Below are 18685 nucleotides of genomic sequence, written 5' to 3' on the forward strand. Positions count from 1 at the left end.
GAGAAGAAAATATCATCCAGATGATGAATAAAAACAACGCCTCCTCACATAAATGAGGCACAAAAATAAATTATATTGTGTTTCGCTTCTGTTCTCTATTTTTAATTTACAGTATGATATGGAAAGGCAGCTCTTTTCCTCTCAGCTTTATAGAACTTATTAAAGAAGTGGTAGACTTTTTTAGTAATTTTTTTTTTTCCTTTAAGGTGCTTCGTTCTAACTTTTGTACCCCTGCACTGCAGAAAATTACAGTGTGCTGGCATTGCAGAAGTGAATGGGGAACTCCCATGTATCCTGCTCCCTCCTGTGCTGCCCAAGTGTGCCGGTCTCTACTGGTGACGTGGGGGCGATGCTAGGTAGCAGGTGGAGTTGTGTCTTGAAAGCGTGTAAGATGTGGTGGTCTAGAGAGGGCCTTGCGAAGAAAGGCTAATTCTCGATGTTCTGTCATCTTGTTGGTTCTTTTTCTTTCTTAAAGGCAGCAGTCCAGGATACAGACTACCTTGCATTTGTCTGTGACTGTTTTTCTACAGGTTCAGTTCTGAACACTGGTTCTCTGTAGATTAAAGCTAAAGATGGGCTAAAGATCTTTTCCCTCATTTTCCAGTTTTCTGCACCTGGCTGCAGATGTACAATTTAATTTTCTCCAGTAAAGCTCCATAGAAGCGTTGTAAATGCTACCCTCTAGTCCTTGTACGTCAGTGTTTTCAGCGTTTCATCAAGCAGTCAAACTGGAGGCTTTTTTCCAGAGATGGAAGAAGAAAAGCTAGTAGGAACAGACTAGTACTTAGATTAATAACATGACCTGTGATGCATGCAACCGTTTTGTGATACTGTGGCTAATGCATGTGCTTTCCTTTTTACACAGGTTTGGGAAAACTTTAGTATGCACTTCGCTATGTGTGACTGTTAGCAAATATGAAAGTGCCAATCCTTTTGCTCGAAGTCACTTTAAATCCTCGCTCGTCCCGCTCTGTGTGCTAAGCAGAGGTTATCTTGGCAACGTGCACGAGGCTGGCCTGCTGTAGTTGTTCTTGAGGGTATGGCCTGAAGTGGCCTCCCGCAGAGAACGGCATGTATGTATGTGCACACACACGCGTACGTGTCTGCACAGGCCAAGAAACTGAGCTCTTGCTTCCTCTGGAAAAGGTGGACCCAGGTTCTTGCTCCTCTCAGTCCCCTGTTGGGTTTATCTTTGTCATTTATAATGTCATCTTCACGCTCATTTTTAGTTTCTAGCCTTTCTCTGTTGAACTGTTCTTATATTTTAATTAGCTAAATCAGGAGCCTTGTAGCTGATTAATGTTTTCACTCTGCAGCTGGATCATCTAGAATAAGCATAAACCTTTCCATGCCTCATTTACTTCCAGTTCCTTTTCAAACAGACATGCACTGTTCCTGGACCTTCCTGTCTTTCCTCACCTGCTGTCAGTTCTTCTTGTACCTCTCGCTGGATGAATTGTTGTTCCAGCTGTGCATTTGCATTTCATGATTTTATTCGGGCAGCCAGAAATTATGTATGAAACCTTCCTACATCATCAGTAATGACAGCGATACGCAGGTGATGGCTTTTGGCAGGTGGATTCTTACCTGGATTGTGTTAACAATTTCAGTACTGCTCCCTGATGAATGATGGTGTTCAACAAACACATAAAAAGATTGACTTTCATAGCTGGAACATTTGATGTTGAGGAGTGAAATAAGATGACTATCTTTTTTTTTTTTCCCCCCCGCATAGACGAAAAAACCACTACGAGTCAGGCTGTTATGAAATAGCTCTTCCTACTCCTTTCTATACTGCACTTTATTCTGTGGATGAAATAAAAGTCAGTTTTGATATGCTCCATCTATCATTCATCCCAAATGCTAATGGTTTTATTGTCATGATTTCCCTCTGTCCTAGCAGATCAAGATTAGAGATGATTTACTATGATTAAAGATAGTTTAAATTATTTTATTTAAATTATTTACTGCTGGCAAATTGCATCTGGTTTCTTCTGAGGTATGAGGGCAACATCGTGCCTTGTTCTACTTTATGCATTTGAATAAAACATGATTGTCAACTGATGTCTTTTCAGAGTGTGGGGGGTTAAAGTTTGCACACTGTCATACCAGTTTGCTGGGAGAAGTTCCTTCACATTGAAAAAAACAATATGTTTATAATTGAGGGATTAGGTTTTAGGCTTCACATTTGCACTTCAATTCCAAAAAAGTGTTGTTCTCTGTCTAAGACTGTGCATTTGTGAAGCTGGTACATTCACTAATCCCGTGGGAAAGTGCCAAACTTGTCAGTTTTTATAAATTGCTGTCTTTATGACAGGAAACTGGGAGGGGAAGGGTCTTGTATCTGAATGGAACAGTAAGGAGAAAATGGGGACGTAAGGACAGATGTGTCCCCAAGTCACTGTTCTCTGTGGTGGAAGCAACGCCCAGAGCAAGGGTCTTGCTGAAAGATTGGATGCGAGCCATGAGAACTCTATAAGCATCCGGTAAATGTTTTGGCTGGGTGAGGAGAAGACCTCCTGGAGGACAATTAAAAACTAGGCAGGCTTTTTTTACTTTGTTTTGTTTCTGTTCAGTGCTTTCTAAACATAGCAACTATTTTTATATATTTGCTGTTGGTAATAAAAAGTATTCTTTTAACTGAACACGTCATCTGTTGAGAATGATTTGAGGATGAATGGCAAGCCATTGTCAACATGGTAGTGAGTCATAAAGAGGGGTTCAGTCGTGCTTGTAGCATCTGGCACCCTCAGGCGAGATTGGGATTCCTAGACGGTTCCTAGATGGTCCATACCTAAGCAGCACCGTCTGGCTTAAGAGCTCATAATGCAGAATGTACCTCCTGGTCCAAGCATCCCTGACAGGCTGCAGGCTGTGAGGAGGTGCTTAAACCTCAGCTTCCACTGAGTTTTTATTCATGCTCACAGCTGACTTCATGATGTGAAATATCATTGAATATGACCAGGAGTATTGTGGTGTGTGTCTGAAGGGCTGTAACTCGTGCGAGTGCTTCCAATTCCCATTGCTTATTCTATAAAGGTGATATGTTAAAGGCCATAAGTTCAAACCCGGTACAAGATTTTTAACATGGTGTGAAAAAAGAAGTAAAAATACATAATTTGTCTAAATAAAATAGTTCTAAAATTCAAAATACTATAAAATAAAATTTTTAAAATATCTGAAGATTACATTGTAGGTTTGGAGTTGTAGATTTTTTTTTTTACTTCTAGAAAACAGCTCTGTTATAATCTGTGATTGCACTGGCCAGAGCAAATACTTTGTTCTATGTGTTAAATAGATTGATAAAATGGGAAGGAGGAAGCTGGTTGATGGACACGACTTAGTCCTTTGGCAAGGCCTGTAAAGCTCAGATGTTTCCTATGCAGCAGATGCTTTAACTGAATGTTATGCATTGCTCTTATAAACTACGCCTTCTAATACATGTCACTCTTCTGTTTCCTCCTCCTCTTTTGCAGCAAGTGACGGGCAGAAGTTTTGGTGAGAAAGATTTTCGTTCTGGATTAGAAAACGGCATTCTTCTGTGTGAGTAAGTAACACTTATAGTTTTAAGCCTTGGATACAACCTTGACTAAAGCTGAAATGAACCTTAGCTAGTATGCCCAATTGTTGGTTTCCTTTTGCAAGTTTTGACATTGTGCACGCTGGTGTTTCACTGCAACTTCATTTCAGTGCCAAAGCTATTGTTATGGTGAGGATTGAAATGTGGCTTAAAGAAAACAGGTTTTGCAAAGTGCTTCCCTCACTCCACCCCAGCTCCTTAGCTGAGTTATGTAAAGTAAAAAATGATGTTTGCTTTTTGCTTTGCTTTTATTTAAAGATGTTAACCACAGATTGGCAAACGGTGTTCCACACCTGCCTGCGGACATCTCTGCAGCGAGGTGTTTTGGACCAACTCCAGGTCCAAGCACTGTCAAGAGTTAGCCATCTGAATACCATCAATGCTCAGCTGCTTTTATAGTTTCTGGAAAGGTTAAGCATCCTCTAACTTTTACCTAAAGGTGTATTTGAAAGATGTGTTTTGTAATTTTTGGACAAGAGATACAAGTTAACTTTTGGACGTTTCTCTCTGGTTTTATTAGCTAGTTTTTAGGCAGAGTCTTCCAAAAGCTTGTTGTGGGCTTAAATGCCAAAGCTGGTACCTTTTAAGAGCAATTTGGAAGAGTGCCCTAATGCTCGTAGTTCTTAGAAAATCCTATGCAGAATGTCAGGAGTTTGGGATCTGAATCACCTGTATGGACCGATTTCTTTCCCTGGGCATGCAGGCTGTCACTGAAGTTGGTAAAAGCTGTCTTTGCACACCAGAAGGATGAAGCTTGTGCAGAACTGAATGCGTATTGAAATTTATAAATGGATCTCCTGAGATGTTTAGCTGGACCATTGCGGCTATTGGTTGGGTTTTATACTATGAAAGACACTGGAACTTGGAAACTGTTTTCAGCAGTAGATTTGAGCTAATATCCTGTAACTCAGCTCTAGGTAGCTTACGATAGCTTTGAAACCTACCCATGTAAATACTGTTATATATCTCACTGCTGTCATTAATCAGACAGCTTGAACTTTAGCTGTGAAAGGGGAAAAAAAAACATAAAGGAAATGATATGATCTGGTTTGATTGTAGTTGCATGTCTTTGCCGAGGAGTGGCTTTGGGAGGAGGGAAGTAGTTGTTATTGTTGATCAAAAGTTGTGTAACTCGGAAGGAGCATGTAGTTTACCTCTTTGTATTTAAGGGTTGCCTCTTGCACAAGATCTCTCTCCTCTGTGTGTTCAAGGGAAGTACTGTGTGCTGAATCATTTCACAGTGCTCTTTAAATGTTAAGGTTGAATTGTGTTGCATGAAAAATAAGGGATGTGTGTTTTGAGATTAGATTGTAATCTTATCTGCAAGTAAGCAGAGGTAGTCTGGTTTAAATGCTGTAAATCTTTAAGGTGTACAGCTTAGCTAACTAATGTTTGGCTAGTGAAATGCATAAATATGTATTTCTTAAGAGGCTGTCAGCTCCAGTAATAAGCAGGTCAAGGGACACCACATGGTTATACTACTAAATCGCTCTGTGATGTTGGGCAAATGGCTTGTCTTTGGTTTGCACTGATCCACAGGTGATAAACAATCTGAAAAGATCTGTTTCCTCAACCTCAAATCTGAGAGGTCGTGATGTTTGAATTGCATCCTGCTCCTGGCAGCTGTGGCTAGTGCATAAAACTCTATAGTCTACAGAGCATTAACCAGAGAGCTACAAATTTGGCCTTCAAGTTTGTCTTTCTGATGATGAACAAATTATGAGGCCAACAATAAAAGCGTGCTCCTCGCTGGTTCCTAGTCCACTCTAAGCTAACGAGCTCAACAGAAATTTGGGGTGTAACACTGTGAGCTCTTAAGTATCTTCAAAAAGTACAGGCTTTGGCAGGTGAAGCACTGGTAGTTAATTTTTTTGTCTCTTGCTCAGTGAATAAGTGCTAGTGAAGCTGCCACAGGCAATATTGTCTCTGTAGACAGAAGTTTTCTGGTTTATCAGAGACCTATCTGGGTACCTCGTGATCAAAAATTAGCAGTATTTAAGCTTGCTCTCAAGCTCTTTCCAGTCTGTTGTGCTTTCATCATGGCTGACCTCAACAAGTAGATGACAAACTGATCTCAAAGTCTCTGATAAGCTACCAAAAGCAAGAAAGAAATTATAGCTGTCTTAGGTTTCTGAAGATGGAAGGATTCATAGACTTTGATCTGGTTTATCTGATTTGTAGACATTTTAGGGAGAAGCTGAACTTGCCTCAGTTTATCTCCACAGTGTCATTAACTGGCAACTCATAGACAGACACTTGTGTGGGTGATGTCCATGTGAGTGGTAGTTACTTCCACATGGCTGTTTCAGTCTTTTTCCTGCCTGTTCCATTGTGCGATGAGGACTGAAAGTGAACTCGGGTCCTGAGGGATCCCAGCAGCTAGAGGACTGGAAACTGATGTCAGGAATGGGGACACAGCCAGTATGCCCCGAGTCTCCCAATCATGTCTCAAGCTACCCTCTGACTTTGCAGGCATTTCGCAGAAGAGAGAGGATGGGGTTAGCCACCATGACAGAGTCCATTCCCCAAACATGTGCAAAATGGCCCAGAGGAAATCTTTGTCTACGTCTAGAGCAGGATTGTTGGAACTTTAGGCACAGTAGTGCCAAGCCTCCCTCCAGTCGATCCTGATGCCTGTGGCCTACACAGCCTGCAAACTGAGGCAGATATCACTACACTGGTTATAAATGATTCATTCACGTCTAGCAACTATCCACATATTTTAATAAATGAAAACTGATACAACTGTGCGATGCCAAAAGCTTGGACTGTTGGGAGGGAAGTGCCACGGACCAGCAGCTTGACTCGCAGAGCAGCCCTGCGCTTGCGTGCTAGCCACAGGCACCCACAAGCCTTGTGCCTGCCCCGGGAGTGCTTGCGCTGCGGCTGGTGACTCGATCTGGCCTCGTTATGACACTTTTATAGCTTGCCGCCCTCAACTTGGGGGCATGAGGAGCAGATTTAAACAATGCAGGATGCCATGAAGCGGCAAGCTGACAGATGAGACTAACACAAGCCCTTCCTTCTTTCTGGATATTTGAAAGCCCACTTGTGCAGTTGCCCTGACAGTGCCGGCTCCAATAGTTCAGCCAGCTGCACTGAGAAGCCAGTGACTGACTTCTGTTTGTCAGAAATGAGTTCATGGCTTTTTAGCATAGCTGTCTGACGTCAGTGCAGATGGTGATTTCAGCAAGGGACATCATAGCTAGGTGGAGGCAATTCTTGCTCTGTTCTTGCTTTGTGTATTAAATTCTCATATGCAAAGACTGAGGAGTTTCCTGGCTACACCGCTGCATGGGTGGACAAATGTGCCGTCCTGGGGACATGGTGGAATGCTATGTGAGGCAAGAATACAACACCAGTAGCAGGAAATATCACTAGAAATTCCCAATTTTCACTCCAGTGCATGTTCTTTTTTTTTTTTTCTTTTTTTTTTTCTTGTTACATAGCTTTAACATTTTGGTTTGACCCAGATATCATAAGAAGCTAGAGGATTAATCAGGAATAAATTACATCTGGTTGTTGCAATCTTTGGTGTTCCTATTCTACAGATTCAGATATTTGAATGAAGGTTGATTGCAAAAGAAAAAGTGTATTTTGTATCTGGGTAGTTTTGTTGCTTTTCTGAAACAGCAGATAAGGAAGTTGCTTTTATTTCTAACCATGCAACAAGTGCTATTAATAAATTTAATAATTACTACATGAAAACAAAGATGCGTACATCTTCTTGCAACCTTGCCCAATTATTACTGCATTAATATTCTTGCAAGTGTGTTTTTAAGGTGAGCAGTTCCCTTCCATTCTTTTTGCCATCCCCTTGCTCAGCTCTACTACTGCAGGATTCCTTCTTTCACATTGGGCATTCAGCAGTCAGAAGGGTCTCTGTAGGGATGTGAAACTTGGAAAACCCAAGTTAATTACTTGCTTTGATGTGACTGTCTAAGGGTGATAAATATCCAATATATCTGTAAGCATTTCTGACATGCAATTTGGATCATATTTTCTCTCAAGCTTTCTCAGGAATCAAGCAGTACTAGGAGTCCAGTCACCCTGAAAGTCTGTATTAGTGGTAATGAGAGTCTAATGTCAGGAACAGGACCAAGCCATAAAGGAGAGTAACAACAACAGCTGGGACATGGATCCTGGGCAAAGGAGCTTAAACAACGAACTCAAACTGAATCCAGATTTAGGTATCAGCAGAAGTTATTTGACTTTGCAGTGGAGTCCAACAACATCATGATTGTGTATAATACCTTGGGTTCTGTATGTACAACAGCTTAGTCGCTTGTCTATTTTATGTGTGTAAATCAATTTATAGAGTAAATGCAGGCATGATAAAGCTTTGATTTTTCTCAAGCATGAAAGTTCTAACGTATATTTAACTGCATACCTTGAGAAGCCATGGCATAAACATACAAAAGAGGAAAACTGTATGTGGTTAAAGATGGATGTCACTTGCATATACAATTCTGGATATCAACTTATGAGCATTTTCCCAAACTTTTCTTTGTTACTTAGAGATGTCTATTTTGTATATTAGCACATGGTGTTATGTAGCTTAGTAAGATGTGCAGAAACTATGCTTATTGTTTCAAACCAGGATTCTTTGACTCTGTAACTTTTTACTTATTTTTTGAAGGAGCAAATAGAAAGGTTTTAATTGTTGTTAAGTAATCCTGGTAAAACTGGGTATGTACAGTTAATTAAGGAAAAAGTTTTACACTTTTGCTCATGTAGGACTATTTAGGAAAGGCAGTTCACTTCAGATGTGCGTTCTAGGAATCCTAAAAAGTACAAGAAAGTTTTTTAGGTTTTCCTTCTAAATAAAAAAAAAAAAGTAAGTAGTCATGCACATAGATTATTTTAATAGTATTTAAAGAAAAACTGAAGTGTGGCTATAAAGCTGAGTGAGCTGAAAGTGATTGTGATCAAGAATTACTTAATGGAATTTATCATTTTCTCTGTCATGAGAATAATTATCATCTAAAAATAAGAAATCTCCTTGGCTTGTGTTTTTCATGTCATTGGTAATGAATGAGCTGCCTTTTCTCAGAGAGCAGAGTTTCTTTGGGCTTGCATCATGGTTATAGTGCATCTGACCAAGCTTTGGGCTGACGTGAATGCTGTTTTCAGCAAGGGCTGGATATGTGCCAGATCAGTGCCAGTGTAATGCTATGGAATAGTAAAACTCTGTCTTCTGAGTCAGCGGTACCGTTAGGTATGGAGAACAGCCGTCATTGTATAGATGGCATTTCAGTTGTTTGGCTGTTTAAAAATCAAGTTCTTCTTGCAAGTTAATGTCACTTACGTGAAATTGCTGTGCCAGTTACGGAGACCTAGTAGGCAAAAACAAATACTCGGTTGTCTTTATAGATTGTAGGATTTTGCAGATATATTATTTGACTTGTCTGTCAGTGGTATAGGCCTGGCATCAGTTCAGCACTTGGCTGCGTAGTGTACAGTGCAGAGACTCTTGTCTTGACAGATGCCTCACTGGAGAAGTTAGTGGATGCCCAGCCTCTTAGGCTTAATTAGGCTTTTGCTTGAATTTCTTATTCCTGGAAACTAAGAAGGTATTTGAGTTTCATAGGCTAACTTGAAGTTTTGAATGTGACCCATGCCTTGAAGTGAGACGGGATTGGTGTTCTCCTGCGGTTTTCAGGCTCTGCGTTGTAAAGCCAAAACACTATCAGCATCATGGAGTTGGCATGTCTCCAGTTTAGAGAGACGGGCCCCAAGGCTCATTAAGCATTAAGATTTAGGTTCATGTGAGGACATTTGAAACAGTTTTATATGAACCCAGAGTTTTTAATCTTTAAGTTTTATTGCCGTCTTATAATGAAGAGCTATTTATTAGTACAGTTTAGGTGAGGGGTCAAAGGTAATGTAAGCCATAATACTCAACTGTGTGCATGAGAAGAGAATAGCCATTGAGGGGCATGCTTGAGTACACTCAGAATGGCCTGTCTTTGTATTTATGTTTAAAAAAAAAAATGCATCTCAGCAGGCTAAATAGTAGAGTGTTTTCAGTGGAGCTCGGTAATTGACAGAGCAAGAGACTGTGGAACACTGACCCATTCAAATGGAGTGTTGCTGAAGTGCAAAGCAAGGTAATCCTGTGAGAGGTTTCAGCTTTACAAGAGGGTACATTTAAGAAATTATATTGGATACATACTTTGGGCAATTATCCATGGCCATTGCTACTCAATGTAAAACTACATGTGAATTTTAAATCTATAGGTGCATGGGACAGTCTTCGTGACATTCATTGTGGTGGTAGGTTCAGTGTAAATAGCTTGTGAAGGTATTTACACAATCTCCTCTGTTGCCTCTATTGAGCTGTTTTGCAAGGCCCCTATCTTGTTCATATTTTTAGTCTTTGGCAGAGCAAGACTCATGCTATCCTGAGTTTGGCATACTTGTTTTCTCAATCCTACGCAGTTGCATAGTTCTTTATTCACCTTTTACTTATCAGACTGGACTGTGAGCCCTTTATAGGACAAACGCAGTTCTGTCTTTCTTGTTAAAAAAGCACCTTGTTCATCTGATCCTAAATAAATAATGTCAGGGGCATCATTAGCAATCACTCAAGAATGTTTTCCCAAAAATATTTTTGTGACCTCAAGAACATCTCTATATTTTGAAACTTCTTTACCACTTCCTTTGCAACAAAATATTTTGACTTTTCATTGTCTGCTGTTTTAATGTGATTTGTTCATCTTTAAGACTAATAGTGGTTTTCATCTCCTTTTCAACTGTTTGGGGGCATTTTGGAGCTGCCACTAGAGCATGAGTTTAAAATATGTGGATACCAAAGCTGTCTGGGCTAATAATTATCAAGTGCTGAAAGGCTGCTTGTTAGAATGTAAATCTGTAAAACTTAATTTAAAAAGAGCAATGTCTTGGTGAAGGTTTACCCTGGATAGAATTTCCTGAACTCTCAAATATGAAATGCCCTTTTACTTTAAGATCAGGTCATTAGTCAGCTTTTCTTTTTTGCAATATGATCTGTTATTTGAGCAAAGAACTCTGTTGGATACCTATCCCTCCAGCCTGGACTGATCTGTGAACACACATCACTTCAACCTTTCTTTTTTTCCATTTCTGACGTTTATTCTTTGAAAGTGCTTCTCTTCCATTTCCTCTTAAAAACAAGGTCTTCTTGGAGATTGGATTTTGGCAGCCATCCTCTGAATATTTTCTTAACTGACGCCTTCTTGCAAGAATTTCATGGGCAGTTGTCTTGGTGCTTTTCATTAGATCTTTTATCAGCTGTTGCCTGAAACGCCTTCTCTTCCTGGCAGAAGTTTTTTCAAATTCTTAACTGGTGATAAACAAGCCCAGGAAGGTCTCATAGGTTAGTCACACAGTGGCTAGTACTGATTTCAGCTTGTCTGTCTTGCTGGGGAGATACCTTATCTTCTGGAATGCCAGGCCTTGGGGACAGCACCGAATAGAGCAATTGATTCTCCCCATACCTATCAGAGCTGTTTTTTTGTCGGGGGAAGGAAATGACCTAGCTTCTCCCTATAAGAGTGGGAATGGAGCAGCTTTCCACTTCCATCGTTCCCTGTCGTTTCCATAAGGTAAGGCAGCTCTAAGGTTTTAGCTTCTATGCAATGTCTTACTGTGCTCCATCTAACAACTAACTACAGAAGAATCCAAGTCAGCACCTGGCACAGGGGAAAGCGAGAAGGGGTGTGTGGATGTTGGACTGAAAGTGGCAGGAGGACTTTGAGAAGTGAAGAACAGAGGATTGTCCTGACTCAGGACAGGTGCATAAATGTCAGGGGTGGTGGGCAGAAATCCCACCTGACACCATGAAGGGTGTGGAGAATATGTCAGGTGTGTGTATAGAAACTTGGGTTTTGTGGATGGACCCTGAAAAGACTTGGGTTTACCCTGTTTTGGGTTATTGTTTTTTGGGTGTTTGGTGGGACCATTGGAGTTTTTTCCTTCATCATATTTTCTTTGAATTCTTTTAAGAAATATTTTATCTGTATTTGGCTTTGTCATGTCTTTGCTCCTTTTACTGTTAAAAAGTTCTTTGAGATTTCATTATCATGTCTTCCTTCTGGTCATGTTAGAGAAACAGTGGTCACATCAGGTACCAGAAAGCCTCAGTAGGAGAAGTATTACAGTCTTTATATTACTGTTGTTTCTTTTTTTCCTCCCCATATCATTTAACTTCTTGCATAAGTAGCTGTTAATACTCCAGAATGATTTCTGTGAGAAACAAGTTGGACTGAAAGCTAAAGTTTTAAAAAGTCCTCCCTAAACTTGTTTTGCCACTTATCTCTAAAATGTCTTGTGGTCACCAAACCGCAGCTACCAAAAAGGTCAAGCTTGGGGAATGTACCTACATTCTCCTTTTGAAAACAGTACTGAAGGACATTGTTTTATGGTTTGTTTCAACCACTATTCCCTCACTGTGTGGTGTCGGACCTTAGATTAACAGTATCTTACAGGAGGGGAAGGAAAAAGGAGAAAATAATGGCAGATTTTAAATCGTCCTGTTTTGTTATCTCTCAGGACTGCTTAGTTGGACTTGTCCCATTGACATCTGTTTTCCTAGATGCAGGAGTACAAAAAATAGTACCAATACCTTAAAAACAAAACCCACAAAAATACCAAACAAACAAAAAGACCCCAACAAAAACAACACTTCTATGCCAACTTTGACACTTCTACTCTCTGACCATTCATACAGTAGCTCACCAACCTTGGCATAGTAGAATGTGGTACGCAGTGGTACAAAGCAAAGGTTTTGCTTTGTTCTTTAGAAGATGCATATCCACTCAAGGATTTTCTGTGTTTGTAAAACACAGCTGTACAAAAACCTGAACTAAATTTGTGCTTATGAAAACCTAGGCTTGTAGCTGGTGGTAGTTTGGGGCAAAACTGGGGCCTGGCATTTACATTAGGAGCAAGCAGTGTGTCTGCCCTCAATGCCCTCACAAGGATGAATATACTTGAACCCTGATGATTTTTACTGCACAAGAAAAAAGACTGCATCCTTGGAGGAAAGAGGTAGCATCAGACAGGGGCAGCAGAAGCTGGGAGGTACTCAGAGAAGCGAGTGATCATTCCAAGTCTCGGTACAACTCAGAACCCAGTAGGGACCCCAGTGCCTTCCGTGGGCTGATCAGTATTGCTAAACTGGCCAGACAGATCGGATGTCTGAGGCAGAGGATCTTAATATGCCATCGACTCGGCATGTTTTTTTGAGCAAGTGCCCTCAAGTGCCTTCCTGCTGCAAGAATGGGTGATGGATGTAACTTGTCTAACATGATCTGGGGATGTGTGTTGTAGCAAGGCTTACATTGATTGCCTGTCCTCTGTGACTTGGTACAAAGGTGATACGGTTTTCTTCTGTAATGGAAGCAAATGTGAAAATAAAGCACTGAACAATGTGTGTTTCAGCCGATGTAGAAGCTGATAGGTTCTACGTTGCTCCTGCAACTCTTGTCCTGCCACTGTGTTTTCCATACCTTTCTTGGGGATTGCTGCAATACAAATATATTTTTTAAGATTTAATTTAATATTCTAGAACGATCCATTCAGCAGGATTTCTGATGCTTTTTTAAGTTATCAAATTTGCAATTCCAGAAGAATGTGAAGTTGATTTTTGTTTGTTTGTTTTGTTTGGATTTTTTTGTTTGCTTTTTGTAATGTGATGCCATACAAAATTTTCAGACATAACTGTGAGGTTGGACAACAGATGCTGGAATAGTTCCCCTGTCCATAGATTCCTACAGTGCAGATATCTAGACTTGCTGTGCAGCTAAGTGCAGGGAAAAAAAGCTGCTTCTGGTTATGGTCATGTTGATGACTGCCTGATGTCTGACTTTTCTGCTGTCTGCAGTGCCGTAGGCAGGACGGTACTCTGACATGTACTGGTTTGCCAAGGTTTCGGAATGGTAACCAGTGGGGGTTTTTTACAAAAAAAGTTTTTTTTTTTTTTGAGTGGTACAGACAAATACCAGCAAATGTTTATTAATAGGTCAACGTACACTAGCAGGGCTGAGAGAGTGACAAAGCCCAGAGCTATAACTATACTGGGGTTGGAAATGGGGCCAGTGTAGTGGGGCCGGAGGAAGGTTTAGGCCGCAAATGTTTTCTCCTCTGTGAACTTGGTCACTGGGGTCATGTCTGAGTGTCTTCACCTCAGAATGAGCCAAGGGTTAGGATTTGGGTTAGGACTAGGATTGGGAGAGACAAAGGCTAGAGCTACAGATGCAATGGGGCTGCCAGGGGAAGGCGTGCGTTAGGCAGTGTTTTCTCCCCTGCAGGCACTTCTCCCTGGGCTGTGGCCAAGGGCCTTGCACCAGGTCCCCGGTGCAAAATGGTTAGGGTTTTTGTTTGCCCCGTGTTTCAACAGAAACCTGCTGGAGCTGATGAAACTACATATCAAGACAGATGCTCCATATGAGTCTAAATTAGCACAGAAAATTTCGTTTGTGTGTATTGACCTATGTAGGAAGAGGTGTATTCAGCGGCTTTTTTCCAGAAGCAGGAACAGATAGTAACTGTGTGAGTGAAGGCAGCCATTGAGACACTGCATAAACAGTACAGCTTTTCAGCCAGGTTGGTGGCCAAGCAAGCTTAAGCCACTCGATATTTTGGCATCTGGACTGCTGCTCTAGATGAGGCAATAATTTAGAAGCAGCCAGTCTGCTCTGAAAGAAATCTTCCTTTGGCACGTTCTGCAGTGAGCAAATCCTGAGGGTTTTGGTGCCAGACTGTTTAGAGATGTTTCCAACAGGAGGTAAACTTTTTAATAATAGAGACTTTTCTTCCTCAGGCTTTTCCATCTTGCCCCATCCCATTTCCTCCCTCTTCAGACTCCAAATGGCGATCTAAAATGTTGTTTATTCTCTGCTCCTTTCCTTCCTCTCATTTTATCCTTCTCCCATATTTCACAGGGAAGCCTGTACAAGCCTTTTTGAAGATTTATTTAGGAAGATCTTTGGCATTTGAAGTTTCCATTAAGACGCCTTTATTCCTCTTTATTTTACTTTCTATTACTGTCTATGGCTTTTGAACTGCACCTGCAATATTGATTACGGTGTCTAATGTATTCATGTTTGAGTAATAAATAAAATAGGGTGCTTTAGCTAATATATCCTTTTTGTTTCTGAGACAGAATAGGCAGATTGAAGATGGAAATCACAACAGAGCTAGAGTATTTGGAAAGAAGTTCTCTGATGAACACCCCCCCCCCCAAAAAAAAAACAACCCCAAACCTTAAGTTGCCTGTTGCAGCAGCTAAATGGAAAATAATAGTTTATAGGGTTGCTGCTGTGCAAGTCTGAAAGGCTTGTGACTTTGGGGGGAAAAAGAAGTAATGTTTGTTTGTCATCTGTGAAGTAAAATGATGATTATAGGAAGTGAGATGTGTGGTTCTTTTCTTGCCATTCTGTGCATCTGAGGGGGGAAGTGAATTGTTTGTATATAAAAGTATATTCTTTCATAATTTGTTTTTAGGACATAAGGATTCTACCTTAAGCAGAAGGCAGAAAAAGCACAGCAATCTATATGAGCTTGGGTTAGAGTTTTTAACTGCAAGAAGATCAAGAAAATACTCCCAGCTCCCCAAAATGTCATTCATATTGGGTTTGCTGCCACTCCTGATTAAGGTGGTGTTGGAGATGTGGGGACTTGTAATAATACAAGTACAGTTTAGGACAGGTTGGACAGGAGTTTTATTATCTATGATCATAAAAATATTTAGAATAGCATCTTCCTCTCTGCTCCCCCCACACTGCCCCCTACCCCCCACCCCCCACCCCATTCTCTGCAAGTGATTGCAGAGACCCAACCTATATACTGTTTCAGGGGGGAAAAAAAGAAAGAGGTGAGGAAAAACAGTCATTTCAATATTAACAAAGTCAGGTATCCACCCCTGGGAGGGATGGACTCCTTAATGAGCTTGCTAACTGCCACACTCCTAAGAAGGAATCAAACATTAAATGATGTGACAATATGGAGAGATGGCTCTTGGAGGAGCCTATAGGCATGGCACACCCTGTGTTATCTCAGCTCAGAAGTGGGAAGTTGGAAACAATCACAGACTCTGAGTTTTTAGTTGAAAGGAGTGTTCTTTTAGTTAGGATAAACTTAGCCAGACCCCTCAAATCATAAATATTAATATTTTTACCACCACAATAGGCTGCTAGAAGAGTCAGCTCTTGAGTGGAGACAATGTCAGCACAAAGTGAGATTCTTCTCTTCCATAGTAGGTATTCTAATTTTTAGAGAGTTTTACATTATCATAGACATCTTTGTTTCTCTCCAAAGATCTTGAACTTGAAGTGAGTGTCTTGACCCCATCCCTGGTTGAATTTTTTTTTTTTTCCTCTGGGGGGGAAGGGTGGTAAAGAAACAGTATTTGTTGCAACAGGATTTTATAATTAAAATTACCCACTTTTAGAGGCTTGATTGATTTTTGGAATATTCTAACAATAAGCCATAGCAACAGTTCTCATAGTGTGTTCATGGGTGGTGGGGAACTTTGTTTGGGGGGGGTTGCTAATCTTTGGACACTGAACAGTGTTCAGCTGTGGTATCACTGGCCTAATGATGTTCTCAAGATGAGGTGGGTTTTTTTGGAGTCCCTTTCTATTTGCCTTCTCACATTTATGTTTTCTGGGGACCTCTGTTCTCCACAACATATGCAAGGATGGCATTTAATTTCAAGTACAGGTGCAGAAAAATAGACAGACCACCCATAAAGTGTATGTCCTTTCTCACTTTCCTGCAGTGGAGAAACTGCTGGACTGTTCTTCCCAAGCTAGGGAGATACCCAGATGCCTTCTGAGTTTCTGCTCTCAGGCCCTTCTAGGCATGACCTGCCTCTAGGCAATGGAGGCAGACTCATGTGACAAAATTCATCCACAGCCTGTGAAGACTGATGTGATCTAGATACATTTAGGGTATAAAAGAAATATTGCTGTGGTACTGTGCTATGGATATTTTTCCTCCTAGTTTCTCTTCATTTCAATGATGGATCTTTGGGTGCACACATGTGTTTTCAGGAGGGGAGAAAGGGGAACATCCTCCGTTCCAGCCATACTGAAATCCTTATGTGCTGGGGACAAGTGTTTGATAATTTGGATTTTGTGACTTACCACTCATAAATACTCTTTTCTCGTAACAGGTTGCTGAATGCAATAAAGCCGGGATTGGTAAAAAAGATCAATAGACTACCGACCCCCATTGCAGGTTTGGTGAGTATGTCAAATGGAGAAAAAAAATCTTTCTGTGCTGCTTTTTGCACCTTGATTTTATGACTATGTGATTTAGATAGCAATTATTTTTGTAATTTGAACTCTTCTAACCTATTAAACTTAGACAGACCCTCTGAAATCTGAACTCTCAGTGTGGTGACCTTAAGACCTTCCAGCCTTTTTTTCGAAAGTAGGCAGTATTCAAGAGGCAGAGTATATTTTTAGAGGAAGAATATCTTCTTGGTTACATGTCATCTTCCAGTTGTGGTGCTAGCTTTAGAAAGACTGGAACATATGCGTTAGAAGCCATCACCACAAAAAGATAGCTTTTTGGAAAGAAAGAAAAAATGTACTTGTATATTTAGTCTCATTTTCTCTTTTTCCAAAATACCACAGTCTGCAGATAACACTCATTGTGGGACTATCTAGGGAACTGTTTCATGTTGACTTTAAGGGCAGAGTAAAAGTTGGCCATAATCTGTTATAAGCGAGGAAGACCACAGAGGACGTGCTGACAGCCTGTGGCTCTCAGTAGCTCCGGGTGCTCAGGAGGTCACCTCAAGGGGTGGCACAGTCCTGTGCCTGCTGTGGGGGAAGAAAGGAGGGGGCTATGAATTGAATGGGTGTTGGGTCTAACAGCATTAGCCCCATAGAAATATGACTGTATTGATTTTACCTTGCGATGTGGTTGGGAATTAAAAGGGCCCCTGAGCATGTGGAAGGTGACCATCCTCAATTTAGTCTAATGACATTCTTACATATGTGGTTCATTTCTGTTCTGGCACTACTCACATTGTAGTTTAGTTGTGCAAGATTTGGAATGTATTACTTGTTGATAGCTGAGGTTAATGTTCCTTCATATAAACCACATTAAAAAGTTTCAGTGTATTAGGAACCACATTGCATTCATTATTAAATTGGTTCTATAATATAATTACGTAGCCTTTGAGGCTGGGTCCTTGAACCTGTAGAATGACAGGCATATTTCTGCATGAAGACTGCCTAGTTTTAGCATTTAATTTGTGATCCCCACCACCCTTTCTCTAAAGTTTCCTTGTGTGCCTTTCTTTAGCCTCTAAAACCCATCTAGTTTTATTCCTACACAGTCCTATTTGAAAGGAATATTTTATATAAACAGCTGCAAAAGATACCAGTAGTGCAGTTTTCTTTTCCTTGGCTCCCTTTCAGGAAAGACTCAATTTTTGTTATGACTGTTTTAAGAGGATGATATTGAATTACATTGGGTTTTTTCTTATTCATATGTAAAATCCCAAAGGTAAGGTGGTTGTAGTAGGAGGGACATAGAAAAAGTCATTATGTGTGTGTATTTTTCTCATTCCTTGAGATAACTCTTTCTTGCAAGATGTATATCTTCAAAGCAGTACCAAAAAAGCAGTTTTCAGGCTATTAATGATACAGCTGAAAGTGACTTTTTTCCCCTCTATACCTGTGTCCTCTACTTACCTTTAGTAATATCTTTTCTAAATATTTTTCCTAATAAATAATTAGTCTATTTTAAAAGTTCACCGGTGCTTCTGGTTTCTTGAACATTACCAATGGGTGTTTTTATCTACTGTTCTGTGAATAAATTGCTCCAAACAAAGCAAGCCATCCAAATGTCCCCTTGCTTTTGAAGGTGTCTAGTTCCATACCTGCTGACTTTTGTTGCCATTTTTACTTACAGTGGTAAGTGGCTGTTTTAAGGATTGCATGTGAATTTACGTGATGTAGTATTCTAGTCTGTTATGTGTATTTATGGTGTATTACTTTAAAGTACAGACATTAGGTGTACGTTTGAGCGCAGAATGTATATTTTTCTTTTCTCTTACCTGTACCATGTCCACATGTCTGAAAAACATTTAAGATATTGACACTA

The 18685-nt window shown here is 40.4% G+C and overlaps 1 protein-coding gene across 8 annotated transcripts in view; it reads left to right on the plus strand.

Moving 5' to 3' along the window:
• Positions 1 to 18685, plus strand: part of LIMCH1 (LIM and calponin homology domains 1) — a 179512-nt gene that overhangs the window by 62524 nt on the left and 98303 nt on the right. For all 8 annotated transcript variants that reach the window (XM_054825049.1, XM_054825050.1, XM_054825053.1 and 5 more), the window contains exons 2-3: positions 3477 to 3547; positions 16740 to 16809. In XM_054825049.1, the coding sequence (XP_054681024.1) occupies positions 3477 to 3547; positions 16740 to 16809 (141 nt within the window). The remainder of the gene's footprint in view (positions 1 to 3476; positions 3548 to 16739; positions 16810 to 18685) is intronic.

Source organism: Grus americana, chromosome 4, assembly GCF_028858705.1.
Source record: "Grus americana isolate bGruAme1 chromosome 4, bGruAme1.mat, whole genome shotgun sequence".
Taxonomy (NCBI): Eukaryota; Metazoa; Chordata; class Aves; order Gruiformes; family Gruidae; genus Grus; species Grus americana.